We start from the raw sequence: 13,682 nt of genomic DNA on the forward strand, positions 1-13,682 counted from the left end.
TGGACTACACAAGTGAGACCTTTTCTCAAAAACTAAAACACAAAACCAGAAAGTTGCAATATATCTTTCACTAGATACAATTTGTCCCTTCCTCATCCACCCACAATAGAACTAACAGCAATCCGGACAAGAATCACATAGATAATATAATGAGTGAAAGAAACTGGACGTGAGAATTCATTTTATACTGTATCCCAGTCATACAGAATTCTAAAGTAGGCAAAAGCTTAAATATACACTGTGAAAAATGATGTCCATTGTAGCCAGATACAGATGTTTGTTTGGGAGAGAGTAACTGCAAAAAGAACTTTCAGGGGACATGGGAATGTTCTATTTTCACGAGGAGGGTGAAATGATATAGTCACTAGTCAAAATCATTATTCTGGGGTTGGGGAGATAACTTGGCAGTCTAAGCGCCTGCCTGACAAGTGCAAAGACCCAGGTTCAATCCCTGGCACTGCGTGCATTGTTCACAGAAACTGGACATGGTGGCACATGCCTATAATCCTAGCACTGTGGAAGCTGAGACAGGAGGGTCACTACGAGTCCAAGCTGAGTAGTGAGACCCTGTACCAAGTAAATGAACCAATGATTTAAAACAAATCATTACTCTATATACTTATATTGTGTGGTTTTATTTTACCTAAATTACATCAGACTAGCATCAGTTCAAATGGATACATTTAATGGAGACATCATAATTTCAAAAAAAAAATTATTTTGAGGGGTGAGAGGAGAACTGATGCTTGAAATACACTGCACACAGGAGACAAGCATTTTCCCACTGAGCTACTTGGGACAAACTGCCACTAGATGCCCAAACTGGGCTTAAGCTTGCAAGCCTCCTGCATCAGCCTCTTGCATACTTGAATCTATAGGCTCATGACTGCCATTGGACCTGGTGACAAATAGCATTCCTAAATAGATGAGAACTGTGACCTTGAAATATTAAATATTTTTATTTTTAAGTGATATCAACAAATGAATCTATTATGTGCTGTTGGATAAAGAACCCTGAAAATTAAACACATTATGATAAATTTCCACTTAAAATGAAACCATTTTGGGTAGTGAGTAAAGTCCATGTTGAATCACATTTTAGTCTGTTATATAAAAAGCACTCTACAGTATTTGAGAGCAAGTAATAAGAAAAACATAAATCAGTAGCAAATAATAAGCATTATGAGCATTTAATGGAGGGTACTTTTGTACTGCTTAACTATACCACTACTCCAATCCTTATCTTCACTCTGGTGCTAAGAGCAAATCCTAAATTCCTGATTTTCCATCCAGAGCTCAATAATGCTAAACTACTTCTCAATGGGGGGAGAAAGGAAGAGTAACTAGTTAAATCCCTAAAGATTTGTTGATACAGGCCTATAAAAATTACCTGGCTAAAGTATAATTCCATGGAGAATAATTTATAAAATATTGCAAGCAATGATATACCAAATTTCTGTATCGGAAATGTTTTGTAGATAAAATGGAGAAAAAAATCTCTAAAAATGAAACAAAACAAAACAGTAACCCATGTGTCCATTACCCAGATTTATAAACCAGGCACGATGGCACATGCCTATAACCCAGAATTTGGGAGGCTGGGGCAGAAGGATCACCATGAGTAAAAGGCCAGCCTGGACTACACAGTGAGTTCCACGCCAGCCTGGAATACATACAAGATTCTGTCTCAAAAAAAGCCCCAAACAAACCAACCAAGATATAGGAAACAAAACAAAGCTGAGCATGGTATATATGCCAGTAATCCCAGTACTCTGAGAAGATGAGGCCAGAGGATCTCAAATTCAATACTTCAAGCATGGACATGTGCCAGGAATAGCAGCATCAACCGCATCTCGTTGGTCAGGCAAAATCTCAGGTAGAACCTACACCTAACTGAATTGCATGGTGGTGAGCCCACCAATGATCATAAACCCTTTGGTGATTCTTATTCCTCAAAGTAAAAAAAATCACTATTACCACTTGGATTCAACACTTCTGTTTAGTAGGTATAGTTGTCTAGTAGCAGTAAATATCACCTAAGGAGTACAGAATTCCACCCTAAGAAAAATGGTAGTTAGTTCATCTTTTTTTCCCCCAGCTTGTATGAAAGTTTACTGTATGTTAAAAGCAAGCCTAGTTTCTCAGCCCTAAAAGACTCAATCTCTCCCCCTATCTTTCTTTCTCCTTCCTTTCTGCCTAGTACTGAGGATTAAATCCACAGTTTTGCATATGTCAGGCAAGAAATCTCCCACTAAGCTTATATACCTAGTCGTTTTGAGACAGGGAATCATTACATTGTCCTGGCTGACCTTGAATTGACAATCCTACTTCAGCCTACCAAGAAACTGAGGGATATAGGCATGTGCCACTGTGCTTGGCAAGATGTCTTCTCTTCTCTGACAGCCTGAAACATAACCTATAACAACTCCAATTAACATGACATCAGAGGGCCCAGAGAATGAGAACTTTATGGTGTCTGGCCTTTTTGCCCTGTGTAATTTTGTTCTCCACAGAAAAATAGCAAGGAAAATGGGTTTTAGAATCAAAACATGGGAAAAAGTGGGGTATGGTGGCATGGCTGTAGTCCAAGCTACCCAAGATGCTGAGGCAGGAGGATCACTTGAGCTCAAGTGCCAGGCTAGTCTGGGCCACATAGGAAGATCCTGTCTCAAAAATAAACAAAACCAAGGAAACAGATGTTATCAGGAAGCTCTTTTATTTACATGCACTGATAATATTTGCTCCCAGTCTCTATGCATCTGAAGGCACTGACTGGAGAGTTGTTTACTTGGCAGTTGTGGTGTAAGTGAACCTACAGGCTCCAAGTTAATCATGCTACTGCTACCAGTTATATGAACAGAAGACCTGAATGCATCAGTGAAATAGTAAAACAATGCTATAAAAGCTAGTCTAACTTTTTAGGCAGTATTTTTAATACTTATTAGAGGAAGAATACTGTACCAATATACAAAAGGATGGTGGCAGGTGTAATTAACAGTAAATTATACAAATTTGAAAATTAAAATAAAGTCAAAGATTTTTGAAAAGAATGAGCACAGGCCACAAGACTCCATTTTTATATATTTGGTCTGTACTGTTCCATACAATACTGTTCCATACTGGCTAATGATGGGTTTTGGGGTCTTATAGAAAACAAGAAATGCTGGAACTGATTAATTGGTTCCTTGGGCAAAAAATACTTAAAAAGAACAGGATTACTCACGTGATATCCCTTCGCTGATAGCAGCCCTGAAGCAGACAGGCAATCAGGTCACTGATAAATTCCACATCATCTCTGTGGAGAGCTGCCTCTAACTCCTAAAACAGGGGAGGCAAGACAGCAAGAGTGATCAGTCACAGAGGATTCTTATATTCCATCTGTCTGGCCTACCATCAACATGACCAAGGCCCCATGTAACACAACGATCCACAATCATCAGCTCTGACTTCCTCCCGCACTGCTGCTAGAGGAACAACAAAGTTCAGCCTTTTGGTCTTCTGTGGGGTTTATCTCTCTCACTGTTCCTTACCAGGACACATTCTTTTAGCTGCACAGTGAAACCAGCATGCATATTACTTTATTTTAAATTGAAAAGAATGCATAATCAAAAAGCTTAACTAAGATAAATATGCTGTATGGCATTCTATTTTAGTGACAAAACAATATAGGAGCAACCTGTTACTGACTGTGAAGTACTCTTCATTTACTCAACAGTTTCAATACATTAAACCTGCTAAGAGCAATATGGTAATTTTTATTTTTGAGAACTTTATACCTACACAACTAATGAGGAGAGATTACTAGAACTAAAATTAATCTTACATCATCTGGAGAGAAATGAGGTAATGTCTGTTAATGGTCTAAATCCTAGGTGAAATGCCAATGCTTCCCTTAGGTTCAGGCACATACTGCTGATGACGACTTAGCCTGTCTCAGCACAGTATTCTCAGGTAAGACTGGCTGAGGGGGCCACTGGAACAAAAGTGGCAGTGGGAAATTTTAGTGGATCCTCTTTCTCTTCTCAACCTCCAAACATACACATACTTCTGAGATCATGTGTTAAAGTCATCAACTCTTTACACAACCTAAGTGTGACTGCATCCTTTTACCAAGCATGCTGTCCCTCTTTGCATGTAAACCACATACCCAGAGTCTGCTTATAGTTAACTACCTCATTACTAGACCTATTTTTTTTCATTACTAGATCTATTAATCCATAGACAAATAACTTTTTATAGTCTCATTAGTGGTTTTTTTTGAGACAGTATCTTGTTATGTAGTCCAGGTTGGTCTTGAATTCTGTGGAGTCCAGTCAGGCCTCCAACTTGCATTGATTATCCTACCTCTGGCCTCACAACAACTAGGATTATAAACATGTGCCATCACACTCAGCTTATTAATGGCTCTGAAAGTATAAGACGCTCATGAGATCAAATTCTGATCTTAACATGAACTATATGGTAGTGTACACTGAGGAGATTATGTTTCTAGGATAGAAATAAAGTTGTTATGTGAACTACTATAATTGTTCTATTTATTATTTGTTTGAAATTCCTAATTTTTGGCCAGGCATAGTGGTATATATTTGTAATCCTAGCACTCTGGGGTTAATTAAGGCCTAGTCTGGCAACTAATCAAAGCATCTCAAGTAAAAAAGGGGTTGGGGATATAACTTAGGTCAATGGCCTTGCGATCTTTCAATCCTTAATATGGGGGTGGTTTGGGGGTGGGCAGTGGGGTGGGGTGGGAATGTCCTAAATTTGAATAGCCTCACTTTTAAAACTTCAAAGGACATAAAAGTGCCAAGTTTTGGTGCTGGAAGGTGGAGGATGGTTAGAAGAGGTGGATCACTGGGGCCATGACTTGGAAGGCTGAATTTATCTTCTCTCCCAGCTCCGCTTCCTGGCTGCCATGAGGACTGCCACTGTGTGCGGTTTCCTCCACAGCAGGTCCTTCTGCCATGCCACCTCTGCCCTAGAGCCAGCCAATAATCTCTGAAGCCTCTAGAGACTGTGTAACAAAATAAACCTCTCCTTCTTTAAAAAAAAAAAAAAAAAGTTATGCATAGTGGTGCACATCTGTAATTTTAGCACTGCAGAGGGTCAAAAAAGGAAAACTGATGAGTTCAGGGACACCCTGAATGACACAGCAAACGCCTGTGTAAAACAAGAAAGCAAACTGCCTGTTACCAGTACTAATGGTTCAGCTGAAGAGGAAAGTGATGGACACTGAAAATCCAGAGCCAAGCCTCAAGATTCAAAACATTCTACACAAAGCTAGGAATTCCTAATATATATATATATATGTTATTAAATGCTAGCTTACTAATTCCTGTGGAATTCTTTTCTACATTTTAGTTCGCTATCTAGAAACAAGGAACTCTGCTAGTCAGATAAACGAGGTATATAAAGTAAATCCATATTAATACAATGAGCTGTAAAAGGCTCAAGTCAGTAACTTCTGAGGATAACCCACTAATATTATAGACTGCTAGACAGTGTTAGATTGTTTAGTTGAATTCAAACACCTATAGTATTTAGATGCCAATAGAATGTTCACCTCTGACAGAACAATAAATAAATAAATAAAAATTTAAAAAAGATACAAAGGTAAGATCATTTTGTATTTATATATACAAAATAGTTAAGATAAATTTATAGCTACTTCACTTAACTCAATGAGAAGAAAGAGGTGTACCAACAGTGTTTGGACAGAATATCCTGTTGCTTGTTGTACTATGGATAACCACTAAGAAGATAACAATGATACTTCTGTATCAATAACAGTGTATTGACTATCAAAACTGTCTTATTAATCAGCTGTGAAACTGTCTCATTCATATTTATTTCTCAATTAAAAAAAATCTATTTTGCAGGTGACAGGATAAGGGTAATGTAAATTAAAATAGACAAGGGGCACTGAGCCCAGAGCTGAGTCTGGCCTTTATTTTTTTAAAGAGACACTGGAGACCCACTAATTTCATAGGGGAGAGGTGCATGAAGAGTAATCTAGCTGCTGTATAAAACACATTCCAGGGGCGGTGGAGATGGCTCAGTGGAATAAGCACTTCCCTCGCAAGGGCAAGGGCCTGAGTTCAATCCCCAGTTCCACAAAAAAAAAAAAAAAAAAAAAAAAAACACATTCCAACAGAGGAAGAGGAGTAAGATGGGTGTGTCAGCACAAGCAAGTGTGACAGAAAGGTTTTCAAGCCTCACTGAACAGCAAAAAGCAAAATCTTCAGACTCCCTGGATTTAGAGGAGACCCTAGGCAAAGGAAGGTTCAATTGAGTCTTATTTTAACCTTGGTCACTGGGCAAATTTCAAAATAAGTAACAATTATAACAGAAGCTAAGTCCTTCAAAAAGCCCCAGGCATATATTTCAGTTCTCTCTAGGTCAGAAACTTCTCCAAAAGTGCTCAGCAAGAGCTGGGTGTGGTAACACATGTCTGTAATCCCCCCACTGGAGATGCTAAGGCAGAAGGATAGCTGCGAGTTCAAGGTCACCCTGGGCTACAAAGTGAGCTCAAGTGCAGGTGAACCGCACAGTAAAGCCCTATCTCATAAAAGAAAAGAGTGCACAGCACTGACAGAGGCACCAGGAAGCCAGGGAACAGAATCCAGTGTTCTTCCTACAAACAAAGCCTTCCAGCAGTTGTTTGCTATTATAGAAAGCATGGTATTACAGAAAATGGTTTCACCAATTAACAATAATCATGCACACTCCTGTCTCGGTTCACCAACCTCTAGTATGCACCACTGGCCTACCTGGAAATCCTTTCCCTATGCCAAACCATACTGTAATCCTCCACATGAAAGTCTTTATGCCTCAGTCCATCTCATATCACTTTGCCATGTCCTTCAACCATGACACCATCTATGTAGTACCTACTCTGTTACATCTTGGTGGGTCCTGGTGCTGTGCCTTTCTCTACCAGCAAATTGTAACTACAAGGTAGTGTGGGCCGTGCTAAACTGATGTCTCCTAGGATTTTTTTAAAGGACAGAAATGACAGATCAGATAATAAAGGTCACACTTCAAAATAGAAGGTAAAAATTGGGCAGGCGTTACTGAGGGGACTGTAACAATGTGTGACAGGTCAGGTCCACTTAAAGGATGACTCTTCAGTGGTGAATAATCAAGAATATATAAAAATCACAATACAGACTAGAATGCAAGAGCTTACTCCCCCACCTCCATGAGATTTCTAAGAAATCTAATTCACTTGCATCTCAGGCCAATGCCCATAGACAACTACTTCTGGCTTTCTCCCCTATCACTGTCACTATCATCACAGGTAGATTTCAGCTGCCTAGGTTCTAGCTAGAATACTGTCTTCTGCTTTGGGGGTCAGGTGGGGGAGGGACTGGAAATTAAACTCATGATCTCATGTTTGCCAGGCAGGCACTGTGCTGCTGAGCTCTCTGGCCCTGTCCTCTGAAGAGGCAAAACTGAAACATTTTCTGCATGGCAGCAAGTCTGTCACAAATGTCCCTTTTGCTCCTTAAAACATGTTGCTGATACACAAAGCTGCTTGCAGCAATATTTGTCTTCTCTGTGGTTCTACCTATGACATTAACATGAAGTTTACCAAATAGTAGGTAATCCAACTAGTCAATAAAATATATCTCATCCACTATATGTCAAGAATTAGATGAATAAGAAAATCCCAGAATAGGAGTCAAGATTCCAATGGTCATGCCGTGCTGGCCCCGGGCATGCTGAGTCTGGGTGTGGTGGTGCACACCTGTAATCCCAAGTGATGGGGAGACTGAAAACAGGAGGCTCACTATGAGTCCCAGCTGCGTATGTGACCCTGTACCAAATACATAAATTAAAAACAAACAACAAAAAAAGATTCCAATGGTCCCATTCTGGGGCATATCAGAAACTGTGAATGTTCTTTGCACCCTTCAAAAAGGTAAGTAAAATTCTAGCATGCCTAATGGAAGAAAAGGAGGGAGGGTAAAACTTTAAAGTTAAGCCCAAAGTGGGCAAACTGCTTTTTTTTTTTATTGTGTCCACTGCTGTCACTCTAGCAACCATAACAGTACCCTATGCACAGTAGACCTTTTTTTTTTTTTTTTTAAGACAGAGTCCTGCTAAACAGTTCAGGCTGGCCTTGAACTCTCTATGTAGTCTAGACTGTCCTCAAATTCATGGCAATCCTCCTGGCTCTGCCTCCTGTGTGCTGAGAATAATGTCTACTTTAAAACAGCCAGGGGCTGGGGAGATGGCTCAGTAGAATAGGTGCTTGCCTGGCAGGTGCAAGATCCAGAGTTCAATCTCTGAACCTGTCAAAAAACAAACAAACAAACAAAAACCAAAACCAGCCAGAAGTGCTGGGCATGGTAACGCATGCATGGCTGTAACCCCAATGTTTCAGAGGGTGAGGCAGGAGGATCTGTGAGTCAGCTTAAACTAAAAGTGAAGTCAAGGTCAGTATGAATTACAAAGAGAGATCCTGTGTCAAAACACACACACAAACAAACAAAAAAACCCCAAAACAAAAAAACAAAAACAGGGGCGGGTGACATGGCTCAGTGGTCTAAAGCACCTACTTAGAACAAGCTTAGCAAAGCACAGGAACTGCGGTTCAATCCCCCAGCACCACATGCCAGCTACCCCCGCTCCCTGGTGGGCTGAGCTGGCCACACACACACACACACACACACACACAAATAAATAAAAATTAAAAAAAAACATATAAAAAACCCCCCAAAACAAAGAAACAAAAAGCTGAAAGTGCTAGGTATAATAAGTACCTCATGCCTATAAGCATAGGTACTGCAGCAGTGGAAACTAACTACAAGCTGGAGGCCAGCCTATGGTACACAGTGAATAGAAGGCCAGCATGGACCACAGAGCAAGACTCTCTTAACACCTCCCACCCCTACAGCCTCCCACCCTTACAAATAAAACCAAAACCAGGCCAGGAGGGGAAAGGAGAGGAGAGCAGCAGGGAAAGGCTAGCTAGGGAAGTACCTCACTGGTAGAATATGTGCTTAGTGTATGCAAGGCTCTTGACTCCATCTCCATTATGGTTGTGGGTAAAGGGAGGGGGGGAGACAAATTTATAGTCTATCTTAAATGCAATGCAAATGACAAAAAAAGACAAGTCAATGCACCAGTACTGTAACAGTTGAATTTTAACTGTTTTACCGAGAAATGATGTTTGAAGTGATGAATATGCTAACTGCATTGAGTGATCACTATAGAATGTCTATATGTGTATCAAAACATGCTGTGCCTCATAAATTTGTACGATTGTGTCAAATAAAAACAAAATTTAAGGCTAAACATATGGTCCGATAGGGCTCCCATTTAGCATATTCTTTTTTAATTTCACTTTTTCCATCCAGCAGTGGAAAAAAAAAAAAAGAACCTTCAAAAAGTGCACACCTGCCCCCCCCAAAAAAGGGGGGGGGATTTGGCTCAGTAGAATAAGCGCTTGCCTGGCAAGCTCAAGGGCCTAGTTCAATCCCCAGTTCCACCAAAAAAACTAAAGTGCACACCCACTGGATGAATTACTAATTTTTATGTGAAATCTGGATATGCTCCTCCCTTGTACTGTGAACTGAATGTAGGGCCATATTCCCTGTCTTTCTTTTTTGGTACCAGGAATCGAACTCAGCACCTTGTGCTTGGCAGGCAGGCACTGTGCTTCTGAGCTACATCTCTAGCCTTCCCAGCCTTTTAAAAACTTTTTCTCTTAAGGGAGGGTCTTACTAAGTACTTATGTTGTCCAGATGGGACTCAAATTCATAAACCTCCTGTCTCAGCCTCCCAGAGTGCTGAAGTTATACACCATGTTCCATTATGTCCACTTTATATCCTCTTCAATAAATCTGAGGCAGCTTTTAAATCCATATTTCATTATTTTGTATTTAGGACAGGGTGCACAGGGTCCATTGTGTAGATTGGACTCGTAGTGATCTTCCTGTTTACAGCCTCCCAAGTGCTGGGATTGCAGGCAGGCACCACCACCACCCAGTTTCAATCGGTGTCTCAGTATGCCCCGGGGCGGGGTCAGCACCAAAGGCCCAGGGATCAAACTCCCTCTCAACCCCTGCATCTGTTCAGCAGGTGCTTTAATCCGCTGAGCTATATGGCTGGCCCTCATTTTTTTTTTTTTTAATTTTTTTGGTGGAACTGGGGATTGAACTCAGACCCTTGAGTTTGCAAGGCAAGCACTTATTCTACTGAGCCATCTCCCTGGCCCAGGCTCTCATATTTATATTTATAAAAAGTTCTTGCTGGTGGTAGGAGACAGGAGCACAAAGATCAGTACTAATGAAGATCTTACTGTTATTTAGAAACCATTTTCTTTTTTTTTTTTTTTTTTTGGCGGAAATGGGGACTGAACTCAAGCCCTTGTGCTTGCCAGGGAAGTGCTTATTCCACTGAGCCATCTCCCCGGCCCCTAGAAACCATTTTCATAGATGACATTTCTTTTAAAAGTTAACAGGTTGGGCTTGGTGCAGGGATTACACACTTGTAATTCCCAGGGACTGAGGCTAATGCATTAACATGAGGAAGTCAAGTCCAGCTTCAGTGGCTCAACAAGACCTTGTCTCAAAATTAAAAAAAATTAACACCAGTGGGAAGGACCCTGGTTTCAATCCCCAGTACTAAATAAACAGACAAACAGGTAAAGAAAAACATCTGGGGCTCAGGGATACAGCTCAGTGGCACAGTGCCTGCCTGACAAGCCCAAGGGTCTGGGTTCAAATGCCAGTATCAAAAAATAAAAAAAAAGAAAAAGTTGTTTCACTATGTTTTCTGGCTACTTCGTTACCAGACATCACTACTGATTCTAGTGTCCTACATCCCTACCCTATTCAATTAAAAAAGAAATTTAAATGATCTTGTTCTTCAATTCATATGCGGTGGTGGATTAAGTGAAATTGGAAAAACAGACTGCTCAGTGAACCTGGGTATGTTTTTACTAGCAAAACCATGATCTAGAAAGTTAGCAAGCAGGGAAGGTTGGGGCCAGGGAGATGGCTCAGTGGAATAAGCGCTTCCCTGGCAAGCGCAAGGGCCTGAGTTCAATCCCCAGTTCCGCAAAAAGAAGTAGGGAAGGTTGTCAAATAAAAGGGCAGACTGTCAGGGATGCTGGACAAACCTTTCCAATAATAAATGGTTGGGCCTGAGCTGGTTCTCAAATGACATGAGTACTGAGAACTCTGCATCATTTTTCTTTTAATTGGAGAAAGGATCTCAGGGTTTCCCTGGCTAGCTTTGAACTTCTTGGCTGAAACAATCCTCCTACCTTGGCCTCCCAAGAATAAGAACTACTGGGTAAGTGCTTCTGTGAGCAACTCTATCTGCATCAATTATAAACATATTCCAATCCCTTTTCCCTGCCTCTCCACCATGCCTCTGATATAGTAAATAACTCATAAAGACAGTAAAAAATGAGGTGCATATATGAAAATCCCTCCCTTCCTCCTTATTGGAAATTGAACTCAGGACCTCACACTTGCAAACCATTGAGCTATATTCCTGGCCTGAAATTGCTTTTTAAATATCACTCTATGCTATTATATTTAATATATCCGAAGTTACCTGAAAATGCCACCAATAATGCAGGCTTCAGCTAATTCGTTAGGTGACCAAGTTATCAGTGAACATTCCCTCTCTAACCTAGCAAAGTTTAACATATAGAATCAGTAAAGATTGGAACCAAGAATAAGTGATGAATTCCTGAAAGCAAAGCTGCTTTTTCCCTTCCCTTGTGGTTAGCTATGAACCCAGCACTTTGTACCAATGGACAAGAAGGTCCAGAACAAAAGCAGTGGTGAAATGTATGTACAGTAAAAATGCTGCAGGAAAATAGTAAGGGAAAAAAAAGAGAAGCAATTACAAAAACTTAGTTACTTAGGGGTGCAAAATGAAGTTTTGGAGATGTGTTGCATGATAGTGTGAATATGCTTAACATTACTGAAATGCAAACTTAAAAATGGCTAATGGCAATTTTAGGCTGAGGGAAGAGGATCACCAAGTTCAAGGTCAGCCTGGACAACTCAGGGAGACTGTCCTGGGGGGGGGGGATTTTTTCAAGGGCTTTGTGCTATAAACCACCACTGGGTGAAGAGGGGTAGAGAGAAAGAAGGGGGGAATGGGGAGGGGCAGTGGCAAAGGACTACTTAAGCATGTACCTTTAAAAGATGGGTGAGCTGAGTAGTAGTGGTGCACACCTGTAATCTCAGCATTGGGGAGGCTGAGGCAAGAGAATCATGGTGAGTTCTAGGCCAGCCTTAATTACATAATAAGTTCAAGGCCAGTTTGAACTGCATCGAGACCCTGTCTCTCCTTTCCCACAAGTGAATGTGACCATTATTGAATTGTTTAAATTTGTTACAATTTTTAGTAACAATTATTTTTATTAACAAATGTTTCTGTCACATGAATAGTACCATCTACAAGGGCTGTTGTAGGGCAATGCTGTCCCTGGCACATATAGTAAGTGCTGCAAATGTTTATAGTACATGCATTTAATCTAATGGTGACATTTGTAGAAAAAAGAAGAAAGGCTAAAGAAATACAAATGTTCTTTTCAAAGTTCGCAAGTTTTTGAATAGAAATTCCATACAGTTCTAGCTCTGCCACGAAAACTGCAAAGAACTACTTGGAAATCTAGATTATTCAAAGCTAACTAGCTGGAGCTTCAACCCAAAGCTTAAGTCTCAGACTAGGGCAACAAGGAACCCTCCTAAAGATCTCTACCCCAACCTTTTTTTCTTCTCACTTTTTCTCCTCCTCTTTGTATTTCTCTTTCACTATGAGCACTGAACTGTGAGCAGAGAAAGCCACCAAGATGCTCAGGGACAGAAGAGGAAAGGGAAAGCAAACAGCTGGAAAGGCAGAAGGCTGGCTCAGAAAAGGGCCTGCAGCCTCTCTGCAGCTTCAGAGTAGCTGAAGGGAGTAACAGGATTTGCCCCCCCTTGAAGCTGGTGTCACAGCTCATTAGTGGAAAGGCTGCTCAATGTCCCCCCACCTCCTCCACCCTGAGGAATATCTTTCCAGTCCAGTCCTGCATTGGCTATCTGTGGGGAGCCCAAGTTGAGCAAGAGGAACTCTTAACTCTCTCTCAGGTCCCAAGGAGCACAGAAAGCGCTCTTAGCACCCATTCTCGGGAAGTTCCAAAACTGCTCACTTTTATTTATTTATTTATTTTTATTTTTATTTTTTAATTTTTTTTGGTGGAACCGGGGATTGAACTCAGGCCCTTGCGTTTGCCAGGGAAGCGCTTATTCCACTGAGCCATCTCCCTGGCCACTGCTCACTTTTTAAAACCCTGCTTGCTTAATAAATAGAGACGAATAACAGACTAAAGACAGTCACATGATAGAGTATTATTAAATTACTTTACTATAACCTCAATCACCCAACGTAACATACTTTTTCTTAAATAACACTACAGGTACTTTCTTTTATACAAGTGGCATGGTCTTATTCCCTATAGAAATTTCATTTACAGTTTTGCAAAATAAAGTTACACAAAGAAAAATTTTCTTCACTTTTCAAGTAAGGATCAAGATCATGCATTTGCTTCTGGATGGTTAACAACCTAAGTTTGCAGACCAAAATTAGAGAAAAAGGAGAGCTACAAGGAAAGCCAACATTTTGGCCCTAACCTTCTAAGGTCAATTAAGACTCAGGACATATGAGAACTT

At 40.6% G+C, this 13,682-nt stretch overlaps 1 protein-coding gene across 2 annotated transcripts in view; it reads right to left on the reverse strand.

Annotated features, from left to right (window-relative positions):
- The window catches only part of LOC101569108 (cat eye syndrome critical region protein 2), a 164,211-nt gene that overhangs the window by 57,519 nt on the left and 93,010 nt on the right, over positions 1 to 13,682 (reverse strand). For both annotated transcript variants that reach the window (XM_023723981.1, XM_023723980.1), the window contains exon 2: positions 3,224 to 3,318. In XM_023723981.1, the coding sequence (XP_023579749.1) occupies positions 3,224 to 3,318 (95 nt within the window). The remainder of the gene's footprint in view (positions 1 to 3,223; positions 3,319 to 13,682) is intronic.

The sequence above is a fragment of the Octodon degus genome, unplaced genomic scaffold, assembly GCF_000260255.1.
Source record: "Octodon degus isolate 3935 unplaced genomic scaffold, OctDeg1.0 scaffold00104, whole genome shotgun sequence".
In the NCBI taxonomy this organism is placed as follows: Eukaryota; Metazoa; Chordata; class Mammalia; order Rodentia; family Octodontidae; genus Octodon; species Octodon degus.